Source organism: Lynx canadensis, chromosome E1 (assembly GCF_007474595.2).
Source record: "Lynx canadensis isolate LIC74 chromosome E1, mLynCan4.pri.v2, whole genome shotgun sequence".
Lineage (NCBI taxonomy): Eukaryota > Metazoa > Chordata > Mammalia > Carnivora > Felidae > Lynx > Lynx canadensis.
Genome location: NC_044316.2, coordinates 44,581,579 through 44,607,593, shown reverse-complemented (window position 1 = coordinate 44,607,593; position 26,015 = coordinate 44,581,579). Strand labels below are relative to the sequence as shown.

Sequence of the window (26,015 nt, the reverse complement as noted above, 5' to 3'; positions counted from 1 at the left end):
AACGGAAACCAAAGTGTTTACATTACCGTTTTCCCCTTGTGCCCCTCTCTTCTTGGGGTCTGGCCCGAGCAATACAGACGGCAGCAGCGACCGGCGCAGCCCCAGTGCAGTCCCAGACAGCGCAAGCCAAGCAGCCCGGGGCTTGTTGGGTCCCTGCAGGTGGCCCTGCTGCTGGCTCAGCCAGAAGCCCAGGTGACCCAGCAGCCCTGCCAGCCCAGCAGCCCGGGGGGCCCTCTGCTGAGGGCACCTGGGCAGGCCTTACTCCATGCTGAGTGGAATCGAGCCACATCCTCAGTAAACGGGCTTTATTCACCCAACTTCCTTTTGTGTGTGTGTGTGTGTGTGTGTGTGTGTGTGTGTGTGTGTGTGTGTTTTGTTTTTTGTTTTGGTCTCTTTGCACAAAGGCTCAAGGCCTCAAACTTGGGGGACAGGGAAGCATATCTCACCCCTCTCCCCACCTCCACCTCTCCTTGCTCCCCACCATCACGGTGACATGTCCTGGACCCTGTGGACTGTGACAGGCTGAATGGCCAGCAGCCCCTGTAGTATCTACTTAGGTCGGGCTTGGTGTGTGGACTCTATACAACTCTCCTATTGACACCGTAGGGCCCAAAGACTAGGCCAACACGTGAGGTTAAGAAAAAAAAAAAAAAAAAAAAAAGGTCAGGGGTGCCTGGGTGGCTCAGTCAATTTAGCATCTGACTTCAGCTCAGGTCATGATCTTGCGGTTCATGAGTTTGAGCCCCACCTCAGGCTCTGTGCTGAGAGACCAGAGCCTGGAGCCTGCTTCAGATTCTGTGTCTCCCTCTCTCTCTGTCCCTCCCCTCCTCACGCACTCTCTTTCTCTCTCTCAAATATAAATATTAAAAAAAATTAAAAGCTCAGAGAAGGTTTGTGTGTGTATGAGAGAGGGACAAAGGTCAAAAAAATAATAAAAGATGGCGGGAATTAAGTTCTAATACATGTAAAAGCATGATGCTAAGTGAAGGAAGCCAGGCATAAAAGACAACACTGTACGATTCTATTTACACACAATTTCTAGAAAAGGCAAAACTATAGAGATAGATCGGGAGTGGCAGGATTGGGACCAGAAGGAGAGACTGTCTACACACGGGCTCAAGAGGATCTGGGTGAGGAGGCTGCTCTAAAGCTGGGTCCTGGGTGATGCTTCCACAGCTGGACAAATTTACTAACGCTCATCGAACTGGGTGCTCACAATGGATGAACTCTGTGGTATAACTGTAAAATACGCCTCAATAAATTTTCTCTAAAAATGGAGGAAAAGACAGAGAATGAGAGAGAAGAGGGAGAGAGAAAGGAAAAATGAGAAGAAAGAGGTATGTCTCCCTCCTACCTTCCAAGACCAGGAGCAGCCATTGCAGATTTTGCCACAAAGACGGGGTCACCTGAGATGAGTGACGGTGCCGGCAGGGTTTTAGGAAATCTGAGTTCTGACTGAATTCCCTCAAAATCTTGTCCATCCCCGACAAGATCCAGTTAAAGTGACTCTATTACTGCAAGCTGGTGGGTGTGGCCAGGCAGCCTAGCTCCAAGAGCTGAGAGCAAAGCACAGGGACGCCTTTGAATGTTAATAGAATCTACAAGAGCCATTCCAGTTGAAAATATCTCCCTGATGTAAATAAAACTCCTAAAACCTCAAATTCTTCCATTCACAAATGCAGCCCCAAGCCCTAATCATTCTATGAGAAAATGGGCCTTTATTTTTCAACTGCACTCAAAGGTTGACTCAAGACTAAAGAATTGGTCCAGGAGCCAATACTGAGAAATGTCTAAGAAGGAACAATACATATTTAAAAAAAAAATAAGTTTTAGGGCGCCTGGGTGGCTCAGTCAGTTGAGTGCCTGACATTTGACTTTGGCTCAGGTCATGATTCTAGGGTCATGGGATGGAGCTCTGAGTCAGGCTCTGTGCTGAGCGAGAAGCCTGCTTAAGATTCTCTCTCTCTCGGGTGCCTGGGTGGCTCAGTCGGTTAAGTGTCCGACTTCGGCTCAGGTCATGATCTCCCAGTTTGTGAGTTCGAGCCCCATGTAAGGCTCTGTGTTGACAGCTCGAGGCTGGAGCCTGCTTCGGATTCCGGGCCTCCCTCTCTCTCTGCCCCTCCCCCACTCATGCTCTGTCTCTCTCTCAAAAATAAATACATGTTAAAAAAAATTAAAAAAAAAAAAGATTCTCTCTCTCTCTCTCCTCCTCCTCACCTCTGCCACTCTCCCCGAATTGTGCTCTCTTTCTCTCTAAAATAAAAAATAAGTTTTATAGAGAGCTTGATGGAATCTGAGGTGGCCGTATAAACATTGACAGGCCCAATCCACTATAAGATGGGACAATGTTTGAGGCCGCTACCCTGAGATTGTCACAGGTTTACATCAGCCAACACTGACTTTTTGAAAACTATTTCAAGGATTTACCCTCCTCGGGTGCCTCAGAGTGCCTCCTCTGAGGTCTCGGTGGGAAAGACACAGCAGAACTAATATCTACCTGCACCATTAATTCAACATTGCTGTGGCCCAGGGCTCCACTGATGGGGCTTCTCATGGCCTGAGGTGCCTCAAGGATCAAGTCTCATTTATTAAAAGACCCTGGTGAAAAGGGCTACATTGCCCCTTTCTAACTGAGTAAATATTGTCAAAATCTATTAGAGGTTGAGACACAGTAGATGGAACGTGGATCAAAAAAAAAACAAAACAAAACCTTTGCCTTCACCATGACCCTCAAACATTTATCAACCATCAACCATGTGCCAGGTTGTAAGGACACACAGAAAACAAATGATGCCCGCCCCCTAGGAACATAGCCTTTCTGGGGCAATAGGATATACACAGAAAAAGTCAAATCAAGGTTATATAGATGCCACCCTTAGAGCACTTTCTATAAGCTGGGCCTGGGGACTCACAATAAGCTTGTGAGGCAGATATTACTAACCCCACATTACTTGAGAGGAAACTTGTAGTAGGGTTCTCCAGGGAAACAGAACCAATAAGGTATATTTATAAATATATGGAAAGAGATTCATTATGAAGGATTGGCTCACACAATGACGGAGGCTGAGAAGTCCTGCCATCTACCACATGCAAACTAAAGTTCCAGTGAAGTCTGTGAGGTAGTTCTAGTTCAAACCTGAAGGCCAGGGGTGCCTGGCTGGCTCAGTCGGTGGAGTGTGTGACTCTTGATCTTAGGGTTGTGGGTTCAAGCCCCACGTTGGATGTAAAGATTACTTAAAAATAAGAATAAAAAAGAAAGAAAAAAAGAAAGAAAGAAAGAAAGAAAGAAAGAAAGAAAGAAATAAAAGAAAAGAAAGAAAAGAAAGAAAGAGAAAAAAAATCACCAAAAACTGAACGCCTAAGACCCAGAAAGGCTTATTTTTGAGGGCAGGAGAAGACGAATGTTCTAGCCGAAGCAGAGAGAACATTCACCCTTCCTCTGCCTTTTTGTTGTTTTCAGGCCCTCAACAGATAGGGTGATGACCACCCACCCTGGAGAAGGAGATATTCTTTACTCGGTCGACCCATTCAAATGCTACTCTTTTCCAGAAACACAGACACACTCAGAAGTAACACTTTTCCAGCTATCTGGGTATCCTTAGCCCAGTCGAACTGACCCATAAAATTAACCATCACAAACCTAACCTTGTGTGATGCACCGAAGTTTACAGGATGAAGTCTGTTGGCCAAGGCCAGGCTCCCAGACTGCCTAAGAGAGGGGGTAATATCCTTAACCAGCTCCAGGAGGGCCAAAGGTTCAGGGAAGGCTTGTGGAGGAGAAAAGGGCCTTGAAGGATGGTGGAGCTCAGGTAAGCAGAGAGGTGGTGGAGGGAGGGGCAGGTGGGGAGCACATACAAACATAGGGTATGGTGGGAGCCACTGGCTAGAAAGGGCTCATTGGGCAGGGGAGCTAGGGGACCGTGGGGCCAAGACAGGGAGCTGAGAGTCCACACATAGGCAGCAGGGAGCTTCCATAGTCACAACCCAGGCTGGCACAATGAGAGTAGGACCCAGAGGAACAGGCAGTAGGAAAGAGGGGAGCGCACCCTGTCACAACAGCACGTTGGATGAGTCAACTCCCACTGAGGAGGCGAATATGAGTTTTTAAATATCCTTAACCTTGTAAACGTCTAATATATCAACCGAGTGCCCACCTCATTTCTGTGTATTCCCTGCAATTCCGCACATCGTACATTGTAACCCTCAGCCCTACCCCAGCCCAGGCTACCCACGTCTCCCTCCTCCACTGCCTTGGAAGGGCAAAAAGAAAGCCGTCCTTCTCCACCCTTAAGCTCAAAATAGGCTTCTGAAACTCTAAGCAGAAATGATAGGTTGAGACAAAACTCTTGGGTCCCAGAGACTGGCTTCAAGATCCCAGGGGCTCTCTGTTCCCATGGCTGACTCTGCCACAATTCCTATAGAGCAGCGGGGGGCGGGGTGGGGAGAGGTGACATGGCAAGTCCTCCCCTCTTGTGCCTCCATTCCTCACCTGTTCGTGGTGTCTTGAAAGGATAAAATCAGTTAGTTCATGGCAAACAGAACAGGGCTGCACATAGTAAATACTCAATGAATATTTTGATTTTTACCATGATCATGGAGGAATGGCCTGTCTGAGGCAGTGTCCTGAGCCCCCTGCAGCCCCCGTATGGGGAAAGACACTGTCCAAAAGTTTCCCAAGTCCCAAAGAGACACACACAAGGGCAAAAGAAGGGCATCTCTTCATCAACCAGCAGGGAGCTGCAATGACCAGGGACCGTGTCGCTGGATACTCCAGAGGACCACAGAACTTAGAGGTGCCGGGGAGGAAAGGAGAAAACCGCCCAGTGGACCAGAAAGCCTTAGCCGAGCAGGATTCCCTGGAAACGGCTAAAACTAAACTTCCACCATCTGCTATCAGAAGATAGTCAATTTTTTGCATTGAGTGCCAGCGACGAATCCATTTCAAGGGGAAGGGGGCGGATGCCTGCTTACTGCTTAGCTCCTCTCCTCCCTCCAGGGCTGGCTGTCCGCCTGCTTTTCCGGACAAGGAAGGACTGAAATCACACCTCGGGTTGTGCTGACTCTGGTGGCAGTCAAGACTGAGGTCAGCCTTTTCCTGGGGCCTCTTGGCAGCCCTGAGCCCTATGATAAAGGCCTGAACGTCTGGGCACTTGGACCTCATTGTCCCCCCTTGAGGCCCCTCCCTTTTTCCTCTCCTTTCCCCCTCCTGCCCTTCTTTCTCCGGTCTGCCCTCAAGATGCAATTCTTTACCTTGTGCCTGTCACACACCGGAGCCCCAGTGCTCCAGGCAGCTTGGCAGGGCTCAGACAGCCCGTTCCAGGAAAGCCATGTGGTGTGGCTGGCTGGCTCCTCACCCCTGCGGCCTCATAGTGCTGCCCACTGGGCCAGCCCAGCTCTGCCAGGACACCTGGGAGGAGGCCATCTCTGCCTCGACAAGGAGAGGTTGTGAGAAAAGGCCTGACACTGTTCTCTGGAGGGCGGCCCCACTCTCCCGTTCATTCATGGATTCAGTGAGCTGTCACCGAACATCCAGGAGGCCAGAGCTGAGCCAGGTTAGCCCTGCAGGTGGAGGTTGGCCTTGGTGCCTGGCACACAGTGCCCTCGGCCAGGCCCACCGGGATGAGATCCTGCCGCCGGCAGAGAGGGAATGCAGAGGCGTCCTTAATGTTTATTGAATTGAAATGAACAGAAAGACAGGAGGTTCAGCGGACTCCATCAGAACCAGCACTGTTGAGAAGCCCGAGGGAAATGGCTGCTCCCGGCCCAGAGCCTTCTTCCTGCCCTGACAGAGAGCTGCCAGAGCCTCCCCTTACCTTCCTCTGGGCCAGCAGGAGCCCCCAAGCATAAAGAACAAAGTCTACAGGGAGCCCCCAGGTGTCTGTGAAGTCCAGCGTTTAGCCGGGGAACAGGGCTCTGGTGAGAACAACAGCCACCTGAGGGAAGGATAGAGGGGCCAGGATAGGTATTTCTGGAATAATTTAAACCTCTGGACACTCACACTCACCATCGCTACCCCCAGGCAGCACTAGACATTTGCGTCCTCGGTTCCTTGGCTGCTCCTCCCACCCCCAGGAATCCCGTGACCCTGCCTTTACCCCTCAGCTTTTCTTCCCTCCCAGGGCAAGGGGTCAGCAGAGGCCCAGGGAGCTTCTGCCCCCAGGTGGCTCCCTGCAGGCCGGTCAAGCAGTCTTTTGAGCTGCAGATAATGGCAGGGCCCTTAGCGCACAAAGGGAGCCGCTCCCTAATTTGGGGAGCAAATCGCTTCAGGGGGAAGTGGATTAATCATTAAGGACCCCTCCCCTGTGGGATTGGGGCTCCCTCCCCAAAGTGACCAGCTCCCTCCACGGGTCCTGCTGCTGCCCGTCAGAGGAGAGCCACTGCAGGGAGGCGAGAGCTGGACGATGGCCTCGGGCTTGGCCTCAGTCACGGGTTCAGAGAAGCAGCTCACAAGCCCAACCTGGGGGGGGGGGGGGGGGCGGCTCAAAAAATGGCACCCCATTTACCCTACTGTCCAGGCCAAAAGCTTTGGACTTCTCAATGTGTATCTTTTCATACTGTTTAGGTTTAGACTCTGAACCACGTGGTGTTACAACTTACTCAAAAAACAGAAACTTGTTTTCAAAAATCACAAACAAGGTAAAACATGCACGTAATATGTGCCGGCGCCCAGAACCTGGCCACACCGGTCCACACCACCATCTTCAAAGGTACCGGTCCACACCACCATCTTCAAAGGACAATCGGATTAGCCATTCCCACCGACTTCCTATTACACCTCAAACAACGTCCATACTCTCTACCACTGCCTTCAAGGCCTTGGACTCCCCCATGCTCCCCTTCCCAACCCTCCAGCCAGCCTGGCCTCCTTGCTGGTCCTCTGAAGCACCAGGGACCAACACACAGCAGGGCCCAGCCCGCACCGCCCCCCCCCCCCCCCGGCCTGGACCTACCTAGGTGTCTCCATTGCTCACTCCCTCACCTCCTTCAGGTTCATCTCACTTCCTCTGATAAGACTCTACCCCACCAGCCAGTCCAAACTAACACCCCCTTCCCATGGCCTAGTTCAGTCTTCCCCACAGCACCTAGCACGTACCTGGCATCGTTGACTAGCAGAGCCTTCTCTTTGTTCGCTGCTGTCTGCAGCTCAAATATCCGGAGTGAATGCTGGTGGGAGAAAGGTCCTGCAAGCCACCGACCCCGCCTCTGGGGGGTTTCAGAGCCCAAACTCCCCAAGAACAAATGTGCACTTTCTCGAAGCTCAGAGACAGGTATGTGGCTGCCTTGAAAGATGGTGATGTGGAACCCCCAGCCCAGGGCTGGCCTGAGCACCTCCAAGGCTGCCCTGGAGGCCGCCGCCCAGAAATAACAGTAACAGCTGGCATTTATGAGGCCCTTACTGGCTGAGCTCAGAGGTGCTGGGCTGCTAACTGCTTTGCACAGATGATCTCATTTAATCCTCCAATATCCTTAAAGCAGCCCCAGGAAGCTCATCCTGTCCTCCTATCTTACACACGTTGAAAAGTGAGCTAAGTTGCCGAAGCTCACATAGCCGTCAGGTGGTTCCTGAGCTGTCACTTACTTACACACACGTCCCCAGGAATAGGGAACGTGGGGAGCAGGTCCAGAAAGGCAAGGGTCCAGAAGAAGAGACAAGGGTGCAGGGGTCTCCATGGGGCCAAGGCATAGTAACAAAATGGTGGACTGCAGAAAGAGCACACAACACGAACTCCAAACACGACATTTATCTCTGAGGCAACACGAGGAACTTTTGACGACAGAACAAAGCACGAACCCTTCTCTCTCAAGCCTCTTAAAGGTGTTTTATTTGTTTGCTTCTTTCTCTTTTCTTTTTTTCACAATAATGGCACATTAAAAAAATTAAGAACTACAAAAAAGGACGTCTTTGAGTCTGTGTTCACGCTGCCCCGCGCCGTGGCACAGGGACTGGCCGCCCGCCCCAGCCCCCGCCGGGGTTCCGGAAGGCACTGTCAGCGCCCTGGGACTGGGCCCCCCAGGAGCTTGGGCACTGTTCCTCTGGGCCCCACTAGAGGGCGGTCTCCTGCTTCTGAGGTCCCCGGGGCTCTAGCAACCCCCTCCTCTCTCCCAACCAGAGCCAGGAGCTGGAAACGTTAGGGAACTTACTTTGGTCCCCACAGGGGACTCTTTAGGGACAGAGCCCTCCCCTAACCGGCAGGAGATGACACCTCAGCCCGGTCACCCCCAGAAGGTCAGGCGTCTCTCCCAGTCCTGTCTCCAGCCCAGGTGACACCCCAGTGGTGCCCTGGTTCTCAGGCCCAACCTAGGCCCCTCCTGCCATGCCCCATGGGCCACTCCAGCAGGCACAGGAGTGACAGATGCTTGGCTCCCTCCGCTGACACCCACCATGAGCAACAGGGCTCCCCAAACCCTGGGGCTCTGGCTCAGAAGGAAGGGCTGCATGAGAAGCAGGGAGAGGGGATGGGGGAGAGGGGCTGGGAGCCTAGGCTGCCAGGAAAGGAGAGAAGCTACAGAGGCTGGCTGAGGGCTCAGGGGAGGACCCTCAGGTTCTGCAATGAGAAGGGGGTCCTGGGGCGTGGGTCAGCAGGCCTGGGCAGTGGGGCCTGGGGAGAAAGGGGCAGAAAGAGGCTCCCGTCCTGCTTCCAGTCACCATGGGGGCACAGGCCTAGGTGACAAGACCTTAGGCCCCCCAAAAGGGAAACACCACTCTGCACTCAGCCAGGTCTCAGCCCAGCCCTCATGGGAGGGAGGGACCCCACCAGCCAGGCCCTGCTCAGCCCCAGCTCCCGACAGTGATCCCAAAGGCACCCCTCCATAGGCCACCTGGGCTGGTAGCTGGTGGGGGGGCCCCGCTGACCCAGGGCCCAGCCTCCCCACTCCTCCTGTCCCCACCCTGCCCACGCCCTTGGCTCTACTCCTGCTGCTCGTTCATTTCCATGTCAGACACCAGAATGTTCTTCTCAGTGGCCTCGCCAGGGCCAGAGGCGCTGCGGCTGTAACGGGCGCCCTCAAAGGTCCCACGCTCCGCGCTCTGTCGCCGCCGGTAGAGGATCAAGGCCGCAGTCAGCAGAGCCAGGAGCAGCAGCACCGCCATCAGCACCACCACCAGGGCCGCCGGGTTTTCCGGGAGCGCTGCTGCGGCAAGCCGGACACTCAGGGGACAGGCTGCCCGCCGGCTGCCCACCTGCCCACCTGCTGCCCTGCATGCGGGGGAAAAGCGGGGAGAGGGCTGGTCTGGGCCCAGCTGCAGACTCACCCGATGGAGAGAAGCTGCTTTCCTCAGCTGCAGGGGAGAGGGAGGGACCAGTCAATAACCGAAGTAGTTAACAGAAATAATAAGCAAACACGGAGACAGCACTTCCCGAGTGCCAGCCACGTTATGAGCTCACGAGCTCGTTTAATTTCGTAGGTACTGTTATTATCCTCATTTTACATAGGAAGACCCCGAGGCCACAGGCTTCAAGTAACTTGCCCAAGGTCACAGAGTTGGTAAAGTGGTTTGCCCGGGGCTTGAACCTTGTCCCTGCCCTTAACCGCTACAAAATGATGGGTTTGCTGTCTAGTTTGGAAATTTGTAGGAAGGGCCAGTCCCTCCTACAGACCAATTTATCCCGGGGGAGGGTCCTGGCGGCCCCGGGGCCTGTCGGTTCCCGCCCTCCCGTCCGCCGTCCGCCGTGTGTGTCCGTGTGTCTCCGGCAGAATGAGAAGCAGGCCCCTGGCCCCGGCCCAGCACCGGCCGGCCGTGTGGGGGCGGCAGGGGGCTGAGCGCAGCATCTGCCAGCGCACTCACCTCGAGGGAGCTTGCAGACGACGCCCATGGTGATGTTGGTGCAGGCGCCCGGGCGCCACAGCCCGCTGCTGCTCTGGATCCAGTAGCAGCTGTTGTGGCTCAGCATGCTGGGGCCCAGGCCGGGGGGCCCCCAGTTGGAGTAGTTCACAGCTGTGTTGTCATGCCAGACCAGGGTGCCTCCTATGGGAAACAAGACACTGAGGGGTGTGGGGGAGAGGACACAAGGTGGAGCAGGAGCGGGCGCAAGAGAGCAGGCCTGTTCTAGAACCAATTCCCATCTCCTGCAAGCCCTCACCCCCACCAAGCCCTGGAGGAGGGCTTCCCCCCTGTACCCTGAGGCTTCACCCTCCCGATGCCACACACAGGGTACCCACCTTTGGGGTTGAAGTTCATGCCCAGCCAGGCACCCCGACTCTGGCCCTCAGAGCTCTGCAGGTGCTCCCAGACGAACACATTCTCCATCTCATCCAGAATGGACAGGACTGCCCCACCCGCTGGACACAAGGGAGGCCCATGTCAGGGCAGACAGGTCTCCCCAGGGGGTGGCGGAGACCCCCCCCTCCCCCTTCCCAGAGGCCCCACCCCTCTTCTCTGGCAGCCTGGGTAGAGGATGGTGTGGAGTCTGGGCGTCAGCGTGTGCGTGGCAGGTGTTACGTGCGTGTAATGTCACATGTGGTCCCTGTAAATCGGAACACGACGGGGCGCTTATGTGTGAGTGCGGCCTACAGGTGGAACGTAGCAGGGGGACTGCATCCATGGAGTCTGTAAGTGTCCACGCCGGGGGTCACCACCTGAAATGCCCACGCGTGGGCACTCGCCTGCCCCGGCCCACCTCTCTGGCAGCGCTGCAGCGCCTCCTTGTGGCCCAGCAGCAGCTCCATGTGGAAGGAGTAGCAGTGCTCCCGGAAGGGAATCCAGGCGGAGTCGGCCAGCCCTTGGGGACAGCTGCCGTGGTAGCTTATTCTTCGGGGAGGAGGGGGCCCTGCGGGGGTGCAGGGTTGAAGAAGTGTCCCAGAGTCCTCCCCGGGATAACCTGCGCCTTGCCCACCCCTCGGCCCCAGCGGCTGGGCACTCACCACTGTTTCCACCACAGACAGCACCCTGCAGCTTGGTGTCGCAGCTGGTGGTGCGCCAGGCCCCGTCTACGTCCACGTAGGCGCAGCCCCCTGGCTGCTGGGGCTCCCCGTCCTGCCAGCTCACATAGCTCAGCGGCTCCTCTGAGACCCAGGAGTACCTCCGGGAGCCCTGGGCACGAGGGGGCCATCAGGGTGGGAAGAAGGGGGCCAGTGGGGGGAGGGGATGGGGGGGTAGGGGGAGGTGGGTAAGGTAAGGCAAGGAGTCAGGAGGAGACAGGGAGGGAAATCAGGGGAGCGGTCCCCAGCCCCGGCGTCAGGACAAGTGTTGGGGGCCCACCTCCTCACTGGCCAGCCCGATCCAGAGCGGGGTGCGCAGCCCTCGGGAGGCCTGAGTGAGGAAGGCCTGGGTATAGGGGTCAGGCACGCGGGCCAGGCTGGCGTTGCGGCTCTCACACAGCAGGAGGGCGTCATGCCAGCGCAGAGGCTTCTGCAGCAGCCGGAAGGTGCCGTTGAGGTAGGAGAGCACAGTGCCCGGGGCAGGGGGCGACGCTGCTGGGGATGGGCTCAGGGAAGGGTCTACAGGGAAGGGGGCAGAGCTCAGGCCAGGCTCTGCCTCCCTCACCCCACTTCCAGGCACGAAGCTGAGAGAGCACCAGCCACGGGGCAGAGACCAGGTCTCTGCCGGGCACGGTGCCTGGCACAGACTAACAGGAAATGTTAGCCACTGTTCCTAAGAACACATTCTTGCTGATAAACGGAGGAGCAACCTAGTCCTACCCCAGGAACCCATGTAGAACATGCACGGGCTGCAGGTGCCTCAGATGCGGAACTTCAGGTTCCTGACAACAGGCACGCGCAGTGTCTAGCTGCCCCCTGTCAGCCCTCCATCCTCCCAAACCTTCCTCCTGAGACCCTCAGCACTCACTGCCTTTCCCTCTGACTGGCGCCTGGCCTCTCTGCCCATCTGCTTCCCAAGCAGATACCAGACTCTGGGGGTGACCTCGGCGGGGGGGGTCCTGGGTCTATGAGACTATGTTTCATTCCTCCTGGCATGGCCCACAGCATCTGGCCCCAGTGCTGACGTTTCTGAGTTCGCTGGTGACACGTACCCGTGCTCTTCTGGCAGATGAAGCCATGCGTCTCCTCCGTGCAGCTCCGATCATCCCAGCGGCCGGTGAAGTGAGCTGAGGGGCTGTGCAGGACCACCGCACAGCTGGTCTGGGGGAAAGGAACTGCTCAGGGGAGCCCCGGCAGCTTTCCCCTGTGCCACTGCCCTGGAAAGGCTGCACTCTGAGCAAAGAGGCTGGAAGACAGGGGGACCCCGGGAGTGAAGGCAAGTGCGGCAGGTTGGCGTGGGGGTGCAGAGGGAGGGGCTTCCTCACCGGTATGTTGCCACTGGGAGCAGGGCTGGGGCCAGAGGGCTCCCCAGGTGCCCAGTTGGTATACAGCAGAGGCTCCTGCTCCACCCACTGGAAGTCCCTCTGAGAGGCATGGAGGCCAATCCAAAGGTCAAAGGTCACATTGGGCAGGCTGGCTGTGATGAAGGCTACAGTTCCCCAGAAGAGAGAATTATGAGTGACAGGACAGCCCCTCGCTCACTCGGCTCTAGCCATCCTGGGGGAGGGGGGGCGGGATCGCGTCAGAGGATACTGGGGCCCTCCCATGGGCTGGCCCTACCTTGCTCTAAGGGGTTGGCAATGGTGACCAGTTGGGCCTCTTGCTGTTCACAGGAGAACTGTGCCTCTGACCACTTCACCCGGTCCTGAGGGTCCTGGCCCTGGATTCGGAAACACTGGGGCGGAGGGGGAGACATGATGTCCTGCCCCACCATCCTGTCCCACAAACCCAGAAACTCTGCTGTGCAGCCCTCAGTGGCAGGCCCTGGGAGGCTTTGGGGGCTGTGAGAACAATAAATCAGAATCAGGACATCTGGGGCTCCTTGAGCAAGGCTCTGGCGCCCTCTCAGCCCAGCACCCCACATTCACACACATGTCCCTACACTCGGGAGAGTTTGTCAGTGGCAGGATTTCTTTGGGTCACCAAAGTCTCTATTACCTATGACAGCAGAGCCTGGACCACGCATGGAGACAAGGTCTGTCTCAATCTCGGCTAAACACGTTTTTGAGTGTTGCCTGAAATCCGCTATTTTACCCCATGAACTTAAAAGTTCACCTGTATGATATCCTTATCTTTTTTTTTTAATGGTTATTTATTTGGGGGAGACAGAGCACAAGCAGGGGAGAGGCAGAGAGAAAGGGAGACACAGGATCTGAAGCAGGCTCCAGGCTACGAGCTATCAGCACAGAGCCAGACACGGGGCTTGAACCCATAAAGCGCAAGATCACGACCAGGGCTGAAGTCGGACTCTCAACTGACTGAGCCATCCAGGCGCCCCCAACCTTAGCTTTACTTTCGAATGATCTTTATTAGGCAGCAGCCTGTAACTCTGTAATTTTGTTTCTCTGTTCCCACCTTCACTACTTCTGTAAGGTCGAAGGAACCCTGTGTGGGAAATCTTTCAAGTGAAGACTATTTAAAAATGAATGAGTTCCAGTGATTTCTTCCTTGGTAGGATGGAGGAGAAAGAAAGGAAGGAAGCTTTGGAGTCACAGAGGGCCGGGGGACGTGCAGCTCAGATTCCAGATCTAACTTAACCCTTCTGTAAAATGGGAAAAAAAAAAAAATCTGTCTTTTGGGGTCATTTTAAAGGTTAAAGAGAACAGTGCACAACACAGGAGCAGGAGCTTAACAAGTAAAAGCTCTTACTATTACTCTTATGACCAGCTCTAGCATGAGCTTACTGATGCAAACATCAGATTTGGGGTAGAAAACTATAAGCCCAGAAATAACCCAAGAGTTTGGGAGAGGTTTATCATGAAGCCCATGCATTTGGTTTCACAGAAGCAGTTCAGAGACACGGAGGCCTCCTCTAAATAACTAGCAAAATTAGTCACAAGATGAGAAGCAGCAAGGTCACACCCGTATCAGCAAGTATCAGGAGTTAAAGAGAGGAAGTATTCAGCCCAGCCCAACAAACACTACAGGACCTCCTATCATGTGCAAGTATATTTAGTGATATGTCAGGAGCCAGTGGCCCTGCCCTCCAGGAGCTTAAGGCTAGTGGGAGAGGTGGATCCTTACATCCAAATGCTATGGGGCTGCAAAGAGGGCAAAAAACTAGCAGAGCAAGGTATCTGGGGCCAGGGAGCAAAGGGGCAAACAGCCTCTCATAATTCAAAGGCTTCTGACAGGGGAGTAACTGGTATCTTCACAATGATGCTGATGCATTAAGACAGAGAGACCAGTTAGAGGCGCCTGGGTGGCTCAGTTAAGTGTCCGACTCTGGCTCAGGTCATGATCTCGCAGTTCGTGAGTTCAAGCCCCGCGTCGGGCTCTGTGCTGACAGCTCAGAGCCTGGAGCCTGCTTCGGATTCTGTGTCTCCCTCTCTCTCTGCCCCTCTCCCGCTCACATGCTCTCTTTCTCAAAAATAAATAAACATAAAAAAATTTTTTTTTAAAGAAAGAGACCAATTACCTACATATGATATATTGTTTTATATCAGGTAGGAGAAGCCACAAGAGTAAGTTTCTGAAAAAGGTAATGACATGAGAAAAATGCTCAAAATACAGCCCTGAGAAAGAAAATCGTGTTACGTAGTTTGATCGTGTTACGTAGTACAATCTCAATTATGTGGAAAAAAGGCAAGAAGCGGAGTAATAATATTAATAGTGGTTATTTCTGGAGAGGATGAGTGAGTGAATTTTATTTTTTCTTTCTGTGTTTTCCGAAGTTTTAATAATACACGTGTTTGTTTCTAGAAAAGGTATAATATTCTCTTGAATATTCTGAAGACAGTAAGAGCTCCATGACACCAAGGGCTGGCTGCACTCCATTACAGGACAAAGATTTACGGATTATATGATCTGGGGTTAACTAATCTAATCCTCACAATCCGGCTAAGTGGTTTTACAACCTCGGCAAAGCAAGCAGGGACTGAAGCTCATACTCATGATGCCAGCACAAACAAAAAACTGCTGCTCCTCTCAGCAGTGTTTTCACCACGAGGTGAAAACAATGAAGGTCTAATCAGATCTATAAATCAACCCACTAGTGCAGAAGTAACCACTTTGGGGAAGAAATTCACACTCTTGAAGGAACATTTTGAAGCCCTGTTTGGAACCATATCCCTTCGGATTCATGTTACCACCCCAAACTTTCCTATCTGCACACTCAGAACCCTTGGGAAAAGAATTTCCTAAATGGCGTTTCAAAAAAAAATCTTCCAAAGGCTTGTTCTTAAACCATCTTAATCAGGTCTTCTGATTAGTTTATGAGGCAGATTAGTTTAGAATGCGGAAACTTCGTAGCTGATTTTTAAACAAAAACCTTTGTTTAACTGGTAGAAAGACTGGAAAATGAAAAAAGTCCAACCAACAATGAATGAACTTTTTCATTCTGATGTATTTGTCTTTGTGAGGCAACCTTTTCATCTACAATAACCATTAAATCCAAAATAATTCGAAGACCTGTGAAGCCCCGAATCACAAAGTGTCAGACCAAGATATTTTTTTAAATAATGAAATAATACAATTACCTTCTCTTATCTAAATTACTTAAATACAAAAAATTATTATCATTGATCATTTTTGAGGCCTTTTCTCATACCACTAATATAGAAAACATTTTTAAACTTAACTTAAAAATACTTTTTCAAGGGGCCCCTGGGTGGCTCAGTCAGTTGGGCATCCAACTTCAGCTCAGGTCATGATCTCACAGTTTGTGAGTTCAACCCCCACCCCCACCCCCCTTCATCGGGTTCTGTGCTGACAGCTCAGAGCCTGGAGGCTGCTTCAAATTCTCCCCCTCTGCCCTCCCCCACTCATGTTCTGTCTCTCTCTGTCTCTCTCTGTCTCTCTCTCCCTCTCTCAAAAATAAATAAACATTAAAAAAATTTTTTTTTAATATTTTTTCAAAAAAATACCTGTATTCTCTTTTAATCTTTAGCTCATGCTTTATATTCTTTTGTTCTTGTGCATATTTTAATACATATAACATTAATCACATTAGTACAGAAGTAAATATATACATATTCACACACATATATACAATGTACATACATATTCTTTGAACTCTCAGTATTTTGTTTCCTAACAGGAATTATCAAAATTATCAAACATTATCGAAATGTTTGGCAACCACTAACCTCGAAAACTCACCGCACTATGTGGACACTCTACCTGGTGGATTAGAAGGTCCTACCAAAAGAAGTTGTTTTCCAGGGAGTCTAACCCCGGCACCAGGGCTAAGCAGGAGAGACGTTGGTGGGCATAGGCAAGGGGCCACAAATTTGATGTTGCCGAAGGGCCAGAACTCCTGAAAGTCGGCCTTGCCATGTTCACATCTTCTCACCTGACTCCCTTGGGGGGCCCCCTCCCCATCTCCTACCTTATTGAGGAACTGCTTCCAGCCAGAGGGGCAGCCCCCCAGAGCCGTGGGTGGCAGGTCTGGGGCCTGCGGCTCTCCAGTGCTGTTGCTGCGTTTGCAGATGTAAGGCAAGGCTGTCAGGCACCTCTGGTCCCCCCAGTCCTCTGCAGAAAGAGGGGGGCGGTCGCTCTAGCATAGGGCAGGGCGGGCAGCACCCTTACCTCATGCCCTAAGAAAAGAGCATGGGGGTCAGGTGCCTGTGTCCAGCTCTATCTAAACTCTAGTCCTCTATGGCTGCTGGACCGTGGAGACAGGTCCCCTCTCTGGGTCTAGCCCCTCTTGGGTTGTGGGAACAAAGAGAATGAGAAGAGACTGTCGGTCCTGCCTAGGCTCACCTCACTGCCCCCAACATCAACTTTCTCCTGGGCTTCTGCACCCTCTCTGCCCCCGCCTTGCTCTCACCTCGGCTGGCGGTCATGTACACGCACTTCTTATCCTTGCCGATGGGCCGAGGTTTACCGGGTGCCCAGGAGATGAAGTTTATAATGGAACCATCTGTCCACCTGCAATGGCACCAGGCAGAGGTGACTCCAGCATTGGCCCTGGGCCCAACCTCCCTTGTATGCAGCAATGAAGGCCACCAAAAGGGGGGCAGGAAAGGGCCCAAGTCCAGGGGCTCCAGGCTGAGAATGAGGCTACTGAGCTCAGGGCAGCTGGGGACCCAGAGACCTGGTGCCTCCAGGGAAAGCCCAGCCCTCCCTGGGCTCTCATTCTCTACCTAGAAAAGCCCAAGAATCCCAGAGCAGAGGCCCAAGGGCAACAGTGTGCTGAGATACCTATGTGCTCCTGGTCCTCGCTGCCTCAAGCCTCTTCATGCATGGTAGGTGGGTACTGAATACAGAGAGAGCCCTCTGGACATCATATGTTCTTGCCCATGTCCTGAGGGGGCCTTATTCAAGAGTGGCCCCAGCATAATATGAGCTGCCATTATTTGGTGCCCAATTATATGCTGGATGCTGTGCTAAAGACTTCACATACCTTCTTTCTAATCCTCAGAGCAATCTTACCAGGCGGCATTATTCTCATTTTTAGGTGAGAAAATCAAGGCCCATTCAATCAAGGCCACACAGCCAGTGAGGAACAGAGCTGGATTCAAATTCAGGTCTATCTGCCTCTGTCCTCAGCCTCCCTAGCTCCCACCTGGGCCGTGGGTGGCCATCCAGGCATGTGCACCCCCCCCACCCGCTACCCCCCCCCCGCTACCCCCCCCCCCCCCAAGGAAGGCTCCTACCTGAAACGCCCGTCACTCTCTGCAGTGTGCAGGCCGATCCACCAGTGCTGCTCCTGGCCCCGAGAGAACTGGGGAAACCGGTCAGGCAGATGAGGGGTGGCAGGGCCTCTCCTCCAGGTCCTGCCCGCAGGCCCCTGCCCGCTCAAGTGCTCACCTTCTGCAGGTTGTGCCCCAGGAAGTCCAGCTCGGCCTGGCTGTGCACGGAGGCCAGCTCGGCCTGGAACCACGTGCAGATGCGCTGCGCCTGGGCCCACGTGGAGTGGTGCTCGAAGAACTTGTACTCGGCCTCCTGGAAACGCAGCCACTCCCGCCGGCCTGCGGGGGCAGTGTGAGCATGCGAGTAGCGGCCAGCCAGGGTTTGCTTGCTCTCCCGGTGGGCAAGTCCCGGTCCAAAGGCAGGCAGTAGGTGGCTTTCGAGCCGCTAGGACCCGGGGCAGGAACCACTCCAGGCCCACGCTTGCCCCTGCTTGGAGACGGAGGCCGACAGGGCTCCAGGCGTCCCGATTCCCCTTCCCTGGGCTCGAATCCCTAACTCCTTTCGTTCCATCTCAGCCAGGCCCTGCCCGGGAGGTGACGCCCCTCACCCTCTCCACACAGCCCAGGGTGGGGGGGGCGGGGCGGGGGCCTCACCTTGTGGGCTGACGTCGGGCTCCCGCACGTCTGTGCCTACAGGGACAACAGGGACAGAGACGCTGCAGGGAACGGAGACGCCTCCCCTGGATTCCCGGCACCGACGCCCTTCACCCCATCCCCCCCCCCCCCCCCCCCCCGTTTCCCAGCGCCATCCCACCCAACCTCGAGGGATCTTGCAGATCCAGTCCAGCTGCGTCTCACACTGCATGGCCACCCACTGCAAGGAGGCCAGGTCGAGCACTGCACAGCCCCGGATGTCGTCGTCGTCGTGCCGGCTCCGGTCGAAATTGTGATAAGAGAACTGGAGGTCGAGATACGAGAGAGTTATCAGGCACGAGGCACACGCTTCAGCGTCCGAAGGACAGACGAACAGGGCCCGACCTGAGCTGGGAACCCCTAACCTGGGCTGGACGCCCCGCCCCCCTTTCTTTAACGTGCGGGGTCAAGCCAAATACCCTAAATCCTCTAAACCTCGCCCACCTCCAGGACCAGTCCTGCCCGGAAAGACCACGCCTACAACCGAGCCCCGCCCACCTGCTGGCCTGTCCCCTCTAGGCCGGCTCACCCCCAAGCCATCGCTCCAGCGCCAGCTCTGTCCCGCTCCGGGATCTCGACGGTTCAGACCAATCCAGAACCAGTTCTGCTCGTGGATCTCGGGCTCTGATTCACTTCAGCACAACACAGGGGTGGGGACAGAAGACACGGGGATAAGAGGAGCAGTCCCAAGGGCCTGGGGCCTCTCCCGTCTGGGCTTCACACCCAGAGAACTGAGCTCGCTGGACCAGACGCCCAGCTCACTGGGGGAGGGTGGCCTGGCTCCCTTCCGGTGGGGTTTGCCCTGCCCTGCCAGCAAGACTGTGGGCTTTCACTTCAGGATTTCAGTAAGTCGACGGGGATGGAGCATTGACCTGGGGCTCTGGACTCAGATAAAAGTAGATTCCAGTCCAGGGTCACCCGTGGAGCAGCTCCGTGACAGTGGGCAAATAACCCAACCTCTCTATCAGCCCACATGGGTCAGTGGCAATGTCTACTTCGTAGGGTTGAAAACAAGCCTGAATGAGGATTAAATGTTTAGTGCAGTGCCTGAGACGTGGTGAGAGGCCATTGACAAGAGCTGTATTTACGTCAAATAACGTAACCTTGATGTTTGCTGGGAAGACATGGCCCTGGAATTAAGATCTCAGGAAGCCTGGTCCATTTGGCCTTTTCCCAGTGCCAAGGGATTAAACGTGCTTTGTGTCATAGGGTGCTGGGAGCCCACAGGACAGACACAGGGTCCTGGAGGGACCCCCATGGGCAAATGCTCATTTTTGTAGCTTCTGTCCTCCTCTTTCTCAGGAAAAGCGGTTTATTGAGGAGAGTGGGTTGTTACGGGATGGTGTTGGGGGTGTTGGGTGTTGATGCTCAACTTGGATCAGCTTGCAGAGGGATGGGAAGGGCAGTTACTTTTGTCAAAGTCTGTGAGTCTGAGGGGGCCACTGCTGGCTCCCTGACACTGGTGAGCAACAAAGTCTCCAAGTCCAGGGAGATGATGGCTCCCTGAGGGAGGACAGCATGGTCCTGGCACTCGCTGCAGATACACAGGTCATTCCGAGCCCTCGGACAGACCTCACCGGGGGCGCCCTCACCCTGCCCCCTGCCCTGCGCCCGGCAGAACCAAGAGCCCACACAGGTGCGTGCAGGCCACCGCCCCAGGCTCCGTACCCAAAGATCTTGTTGAGCATGTTGGCCACAAAGTGCTCCTCCTCATAGCTGGCCAGGCTCAGCAGCTGGGCTCCCAAATCCTGGCAGGCCCTCTGGGCCTGCACCCAGCTCTTCTTATCCTGCAGCCGCTCTGAGCTGAACACCTACAGGAACGAAGTCCAGGTGTCCCAGCTGTCCCCATGGGTCCACACGCCCTCCCATGACAGCAGTGGGGAAGGGGGCTGGGGCCGCACTGGACGGGGGTGCAGGCTACCTAAGACAAGCCTGCGCCTCAGAGAATGAGCTCCGGGGAGGGGAGCCAGCACAGCCGGCTCCTAGAGAATACCTCTGCCCAGACCCCTGAACCAGCCACAGTGTGCTGTGGGCCAGTCCCTTCCCCTCCCTGGACTCAGTTTCCTCATGTAACAAAAAACCTTGGACTATGTCAGTGGCTCCCGAACCCAGCAGGGTTTAAAAATTTAGGCCCCACCCCAATCTAGCAAATCCCAATCTCCACAGTGGCAGCCCCAGGAGTTTATTTTTATCAAGCTGCCCAGATGATGCTGAAAAGCAGACATCCCAGCCCCAACATTTGGGAACCTCTGAAACTGATTATCTCCATGATTTTTTTTCAATCCCTCACATGTATATCGAGCACCTATTATGTGCCACACCTGACATTCCACTGACAAGCCTGTCATCAGAAATTACCTCTGTCTGCAAGCTGCTGTGGGGAAACATTGTCCCTGGGGCCCAGTTGCCTGGATCGAGCCTGGGCCCTGCTGGGGCTGCCCTCACCCCGGGCGTGCAGCTCCTTTGCTCCCTCCTCCCACGCCGGCAGGCTGCCTACCTTATAGCAGTGCCGGAGTTTGGGGTCTGACCCCCAGCCCTGGGGACAGGAGCCGGTGAGGCTGGGCGTGGGGTCTGGCCCAGGCAATTCAGGCGTCACCGGCGTGCCCAGGCTCTGCCGGCAGATGTAGCGGGCCCGGAACGCGGTACAATTCTTCACCTCCCACAGCCCCATGGCGCTGCCCGTGGCCAGGGCCACACAGCCCCCACGGCTGTACCCTGGAGGGGGGAGCAAGAGACCCGTTTGCTGAGGACTCGTGGTCCAGTCCTCCCCACAGGGCACCACCCCAGCCGGGCCCTGCACACTGGGTGACCAGCTCGGCCGGCAGCAGGGACCCGGAAGGGAATGGAGGCAGAGTCCCAGCTCTGTGTTTGCTCCTGCGTGAGATCTTAGGCAAGTCGCTTAACTTCTCTGAGGCTATTTGACCATCTATCTCATCAGGGAATTGAAAAGGCTACAAAAGATAATGAATGTGAAATGGCAATAATCATAATAAAAAGCACCTGTGCTAGCATCACATACAATAATTAGGCACTTCACATCTATTAATCCATCTCAACCCCAAAGTACCTTATCCTCATTTGACAGATGACAAATTGAGGCTCAAAGATGCACCAGGCGGTTTGGCCCCAGAGCCTGTGCCCCTAACCATTTCACCACACTGTACCAATAATCAGTTTACTGGGAAGCCCTGGGACTCGGTCCCGGCAGGGCAGGTCCATATGGCCTCCTGGCTTCACCAAGGAAGGTCAAAGAAGGGGTTGGCCAAGTGCCGTGCGGGAAGGGCTCACCAGGCTGGTCACGGTTCCAGTGGGTGTACATGACCTCATCCCCGCTGAGCCAGCGGAAGGAGCCGGTGCTGTTGAGGTCCTGCAAGGCGGTCCAAAAGTACTCGCCGTCCCAATTGTAGATGAGGCTGCTGACAAAGGCCTGCTCAAACCTGTAGAAGAGAAGCTGGTCAGGCAGGGAGCTCGCCCCACCCCTGACCACTCCCTGGGCCACAGGCCAGATGCCCTGCCCCCCCAACCAGTAACTTGGGGGACCCATGGGGACCCTACAGCTGACACATAGCAACCAAGCTCCCCGCCCACTGCCTGCACCTTCGTGCCTTGCTGAGAAGAAAGTAGAGAAAATCAGACACAGCCAAGGCCTCTCTTGGGCATCCAACCCATATCTACACCTGTTCCTGCTCCTGCCCCTGCCCAGGCCCTGCCCTACACTGGGGTCACTTAATAAACGGGAATCATTCTCATGACAATATTAGAAAAAAGGTCCTGAAGCCATTTGAGGCTCCCAGGACTCAGGTCCCTCTGTGCTTAATGTTACAACGCCACCCCGTTTGGTGCAAGGTCCACATTAGGCATTGAGACAGGCGTTGAGGGCTGGTCTGGGCACACGGTCCCGGCCTGTACCTGTTGGTGATGGTGACCAGCTGAGAGCCGTGATGGGTGCATAGGCGCCGGGCCTCACCGTAGCTTACTTGGTCCTCTCCCAGCCAGTAGCAGGATGGGCTGTGCCATGTCCAACCCTGGCTCGAGAGAGTGGGCAAAAGACGGACGTCAGTGGGAAGGACTCTCCTCCCTCAGCCAGAATTCCTGGGGTGGGGGATGCCATGGTGGCATCACTGAATGTGCCACAGGCTTGGGCACAGGACAGAGGGGACTGGTTGGACACCAGAGACGGCTCTTCCTGTGCTGTGTTCTGCATCTTACCACTTCACTTCCCCACTCCCTACCATCACCCACAACTGCCAGACCAGAGGTGGAAGCATGGCCCAAGGGCGGCTGGTCTGGAGGCAGCCAGTGACCCGCCTGTGGGCCAGTGAAGAAAGATGGGCGGCCCACTGGACTCCTCTCTCGGGCATTTAAACCAAGAGTCACGGTGGGAAAATTGCCAGCTGGCTGCGAAACCAGAGCTGAAAAGCTGGGAGAGCTGCCAGGAAAGGCTGGGTAATCCTCGGGTCCTGGAAAAGGTACAGTGAGCAGAGGAGGCAGCTAGCCTGGGGTGGGGGGGACGGACCCTCAGCGAGGAGCAGCGAAGCTTTGGAAGAGACCACTGCTCCTCGGTGGTTGGTCCTCTACCATCCAACCCCCAGGGGACCAGGCAAGGCTTCACCCAACAGACCTCCCGCCCCTTGGGCCACCCTGAGCTCTCTGCTCCTGCCTTTCACAACAGCAGCCGAGGCTCAGAGAAATTAAGTGATCGGACTTTGTACACAGACAGTACAAGGTGGAGCTCAGACTTGAACCCACACCACAAAGGCTGCTCCTGTCCTGACCACAGCCCTGTTCCATCCTAAGATGACACAAGGTGCCTGCCAGGGCCTTCACCTCCAGGAGCTCTTGAAATGGGAAGGCCTGGGGTGGATTTGAGGTTGGGAGAAAGTTACAGCCCCAAGAGCATGAGCCCAAGCAAAAGAGAAGCTGGTGGGGCGGGGCGGGGTGGGGGGAGGCTGTGCTAAGACCCCAGGTCTCCCAGGGTGTTAACTGGGGCTGCTCAACATTGCACGCACATTTCAGGTGGCCCTGGGGCCAGAGCCGTTAGTCACTCCTCCTCTCTCCCCTGCCCCCACCTCACCCAAGCCAGGACAGAGCCCCTGGGCCAGTCCCTGCCCATGCCGGCCCCCCAGATGCTTCAGCAGGGCCCCTGCTCTCTCTCCTCCCCACTTCAGGTCGTGCCTGTCGTTGTATCGGGCTCCTCCCCGGGGGAGAGCATGGGGTTCAAGTGAGGTGGGGGTGTGGTAAAGGAAAACAGAGTGAGGAGCCAGACTGGCAGCAAGGGGCTGGCAGGAACGTGGCCTCGGCGGATGGAGCCACCAGGGGCCAAAACATCATTAAGTGTCTTTTTTGAGTAACCTCCCCTTATTCATCCAGACCACTTATGCCCCTGCTTGGCTGAGGGCCAGGCTGTAGGGAGCCTGGGAGGGCCTGGAGGAGGACATGGGTCCCTCACTCATACACGCACCGCCCCACTAACGTGGGCAGTCCTGGCCCTCTCCCTCCCTGAACGTCTGGAAGCCCCTGGGGCTAGGAATGCAAGGAAGGAGACACCAGAAGGGCTTCATTCCTCCAGGAGACAGACAAACGCTCCGTGTGTCAGACGGCAAGGTGTGGGCCAGCAGAGACAGAGCCGGCGGGCGGGGGTGGGGGATGCACCCCGGCAGTCTCACTCAGGTGAGGACTTGGGGGCCTGCCCGCACCCATCTCCTGTTCTCTGCCGCCTCTGAGAAGTAGCTTCCCCAAAGAGAGCGGGGGTGGGGAGCTCTGCTTCCTCCCAACAGCCCCCACCCTACCCCCACCCTGCCTCAGCCACTATCACTCTTTCCGGAACAGAGCAGTGTGGAGAGTAGGAAGGAGGGATGTGCCAAGCACGGGAGGAGGCCGGGGGAGACTCTCCCCTCCCTCCCTCCTCTGGGAGCCCCTCTGGTTGGCCCCACCCAGGGGCAGCTCCAGAAGCACCCTCACCTTCCGGCAGCCGTGGTCCTCCTCTGCGGCCCCCTGGCTCAGCTGGCCTGCCTTCTTGCAGATGGACGGCAAGGATTGGTTACAGGGGCTATCATTCCAACGACCTTCCTAGGGACACAGGATGAGGGAGAGTCTCAGCAACCCCCTCCCCCAAACCCTTTGGCGGACCTGACTTTTAGACCTGCCCCTGCCTCCAACTTGTTGTGTGATCCTGAGCAAGAGACCTGTCTTCTCTGTGTTCCAGACTGTCCTGTGTCCCCAGTCTCCTCACCAGCAGTTTATCTGCCTTTAACTCCATCCAGAGGGCAGAGGTGTCTGTGTCCCAGTCCCCAGGAGAATGCCTGGCACGTGGCAGACACTCAACAAATAATTGTTTATAAATTTTTAAATAGCGTCCCTTATGCCAGATGGCTCTGTCTCTACAGTCCTGGCACCGTTTTGCAGCATCTCACAGCAGAATGTCCTGTCTGTCCCTGGAGTCCATCCTCTGTCCCTCTGACTTGGTCTCTTTTTAAAGGTTCTCTTGTCTCTACTTGAAGCCCTACATCAATTCCTACATCTACCCACACTGCATCTGAGCCCAAACCATGGCAAACAGCCATCACCCCATAATTTTTTGAGGAGACAGGACCCTGGGCTGGGTAGGGCTGGCACAGAGCAGCCCAGCCAATGGAGCGTGTCCACAAAATGTGGCTTCTGATGCCACCTGCCGGTAGGGAAGGGCAGCCGGTAGACCAAGATCGTGCCAGGCAGAATCCCAAGGCTTCACGAGAATTAACTCCTTTAATCCTCCCAATGATCGTCTGAGGTTCGCACTGTTAGTGTTCCATTGACAGACGAGGAAACCAAGGCACAGAGAGGTTAAGTAACTTGCCCAAGGTGCCCCAGCCAGTTGGGGGTGGGGAGGATTCAAATCCTCGCGATCTCTGCACATGGAAGGGAAGGGGCTGGTGGGGAAGTGGGGGATTCTGAGAGGCCATGGGGTGGTGGTACAGAGGCAGAAGCTGACAGCGGCACCAGGAGGGTGGGGAGAGGGGGTTCTCACCGGCCCCCAGATGGTGACACAGTCTTCCAGGCTGTCCCGGAAGTTGTTGGGCTCAAATGGGTGCCAGTGGGTGAAGCTCACGAGGCTCCCATCAGACCACTCAAAATTCATCTGCAGTTTCAAATCATTGAGGCCAATCCACAGCTCCTCCACCTCTGGGATGCAGCAGGGGACAGGGGAGAGAAGGCACGGAGAGGTCAGCCTCAGCCACCAGCAGCAGAGGGACAGTCCCACAGCCTCTTGGGTGGGACCGGATGGGTGCTGGGAAGGCCGTGCCCTCCACTCCGGGTGTGGACGAGCAGCCGCTCACCTTGCTTGATCTGCTTGGTGATGAACTCCAGCTCGGCCATGCTGTGGATGCTGAGCAGGTCGCCCCCGCCCCGCAGACACGCCTTCTTGGACTCCTGCCAGCTGCGCTTCTCAGCCTGCAGGCGGTAGCAGTGGCCCTGGAAGGGCTGCCAGCTGGGCTCGCACTCCACCTTCACGTTGGCCCACACGTCTGCGGAGACCCACGAGGTGCCGTTCAGGACCAAGCCACCCAGCCAGGATGCCTTGACCCGCTGAGTGTCAACATGGGCAGGGCCCTGAAGTCACCTCCCCCCCACACCTGCCTCAGATCAGCCCTGGCCGCCAGAACAGGTCCGAATGCTGAAAGGTTCTAAAAAGACAAAGCCCTCCAGGGCTGCTGGAAGCCCAGAAGCAGAGCCCCGGGAAGTGGTGGCAAATTTCACCCAGGACAGGACAGCCCCTTCAGCTAGGGC

General features: G+C 55.3%; 1 protein-coding gene across 4 annotated transcripts in view; it reads right to left on the bottom strand.

Annotated features, from left to right (window-relative positions):
* Positions 1 to 7,789: 7,789 nt before the first annotated feature.
* MRC2 (mannose receptor C type 2) overlaps positions 7,790 to 26,015 on the bottom strand; it is a 51,864-nt gene continuing 33,638 nt past the window's right edge. For 2 of the 4 annotated variants that reach the window (XM_030296254.1, XM_030296253.1), the window contains 24 exons: positions 25,565 to 25,753; positions 25,255 to 25,409; positions 24,210 to 24,317; positions 22,158 to 22,273; positions 21,537 to 21,685; positions 20,746 to 20,963; positions 19,917 to 20,059; positions 18,778 to 18,880; positions 18,375 to 18,513; positions 18,210 to 18,245; positions 17,734 to 17,894; positions 17,580 to 17,647; positions 16,751 to 16,851; positions 16,310 to 16,452; positions 12,541 to 12,655; positions 12,246 to 12,409; positions 11,973 to 12,081; positions 11,201 to 11,439; positions 10,864 to 11,032; positions 10,620 to 10,769; positions 10,162 to 10,281; positions 9,788 to 9,967; positions 9,254 to 9,280; positions 7,790 to 9,132 (listed from right to left, as the gene is read on the bottom strand). In XM_030296254.1, coding sequence (XP_030152114.1) covers positions 8,909 to 9,132; positions 9,254 to 9,280; positions 9,788 to 9,967; positions 10,162 to 10,281; positions 10,620 to 10,769; positions 10,864 to 11,032; positions 11,201 to 11,439; positions 11,973 to 12,081; positions 12,246 to 12,409; positions 12,541 to 12,655; positions 16,310 to 16,452; positions 16,751 to 16,851; positions 17,580 to 17,647; positions 17,734 to 17,894; positions 18,210 to 18,245; positions 18,375 to 18,513; positions 18,778 to 18,880; positions 19,917 to 20,059; positions 20,746 to 20,963; positions 21,537 to 21,685; positions 22,158 to 22,273; positions 24,210 to 24,317; positions 25,255 to 25,409; positions 25,565 to 25,753 — 3,326 coding nt within the window. In that variant the 3' untranslated portion in view covers positions 7,790 to 8,908. The remainder of the gene's footprint in view (positions 9,133 to 9,253; positions 9,281 to 9,787; positions 9,968 to 10,161; positions 10,282 to 10,619; positions 10,770 to 10,863; positions 11,033 to 11,200; positions 11,440 to 11,972; positions 12,082 to 12,245; positions 12,410 to 12,540; positions 12,656 to 16,309; positions 16,453 to 16,750; positions 16,852 to 17,579; positions 17,648 to 17,733; positions 17,895 to 18,209; positions 18,246 to 18,374; positions 18,514 to 18,777; positions 18,881 to 19,916; positions 20,060 to 20,745; positions 20,964 to 21,536; positions 21,686 to 22,157; positions 22,274 to 24,209; positions 24,318 to 25,254; positions 25,410 to 25,564; positions 25,754 to 26,015) is intronic. The other 2 variants (XM_030296256.1, XM_030296255.1) reach the window with 1 other exon arrangement.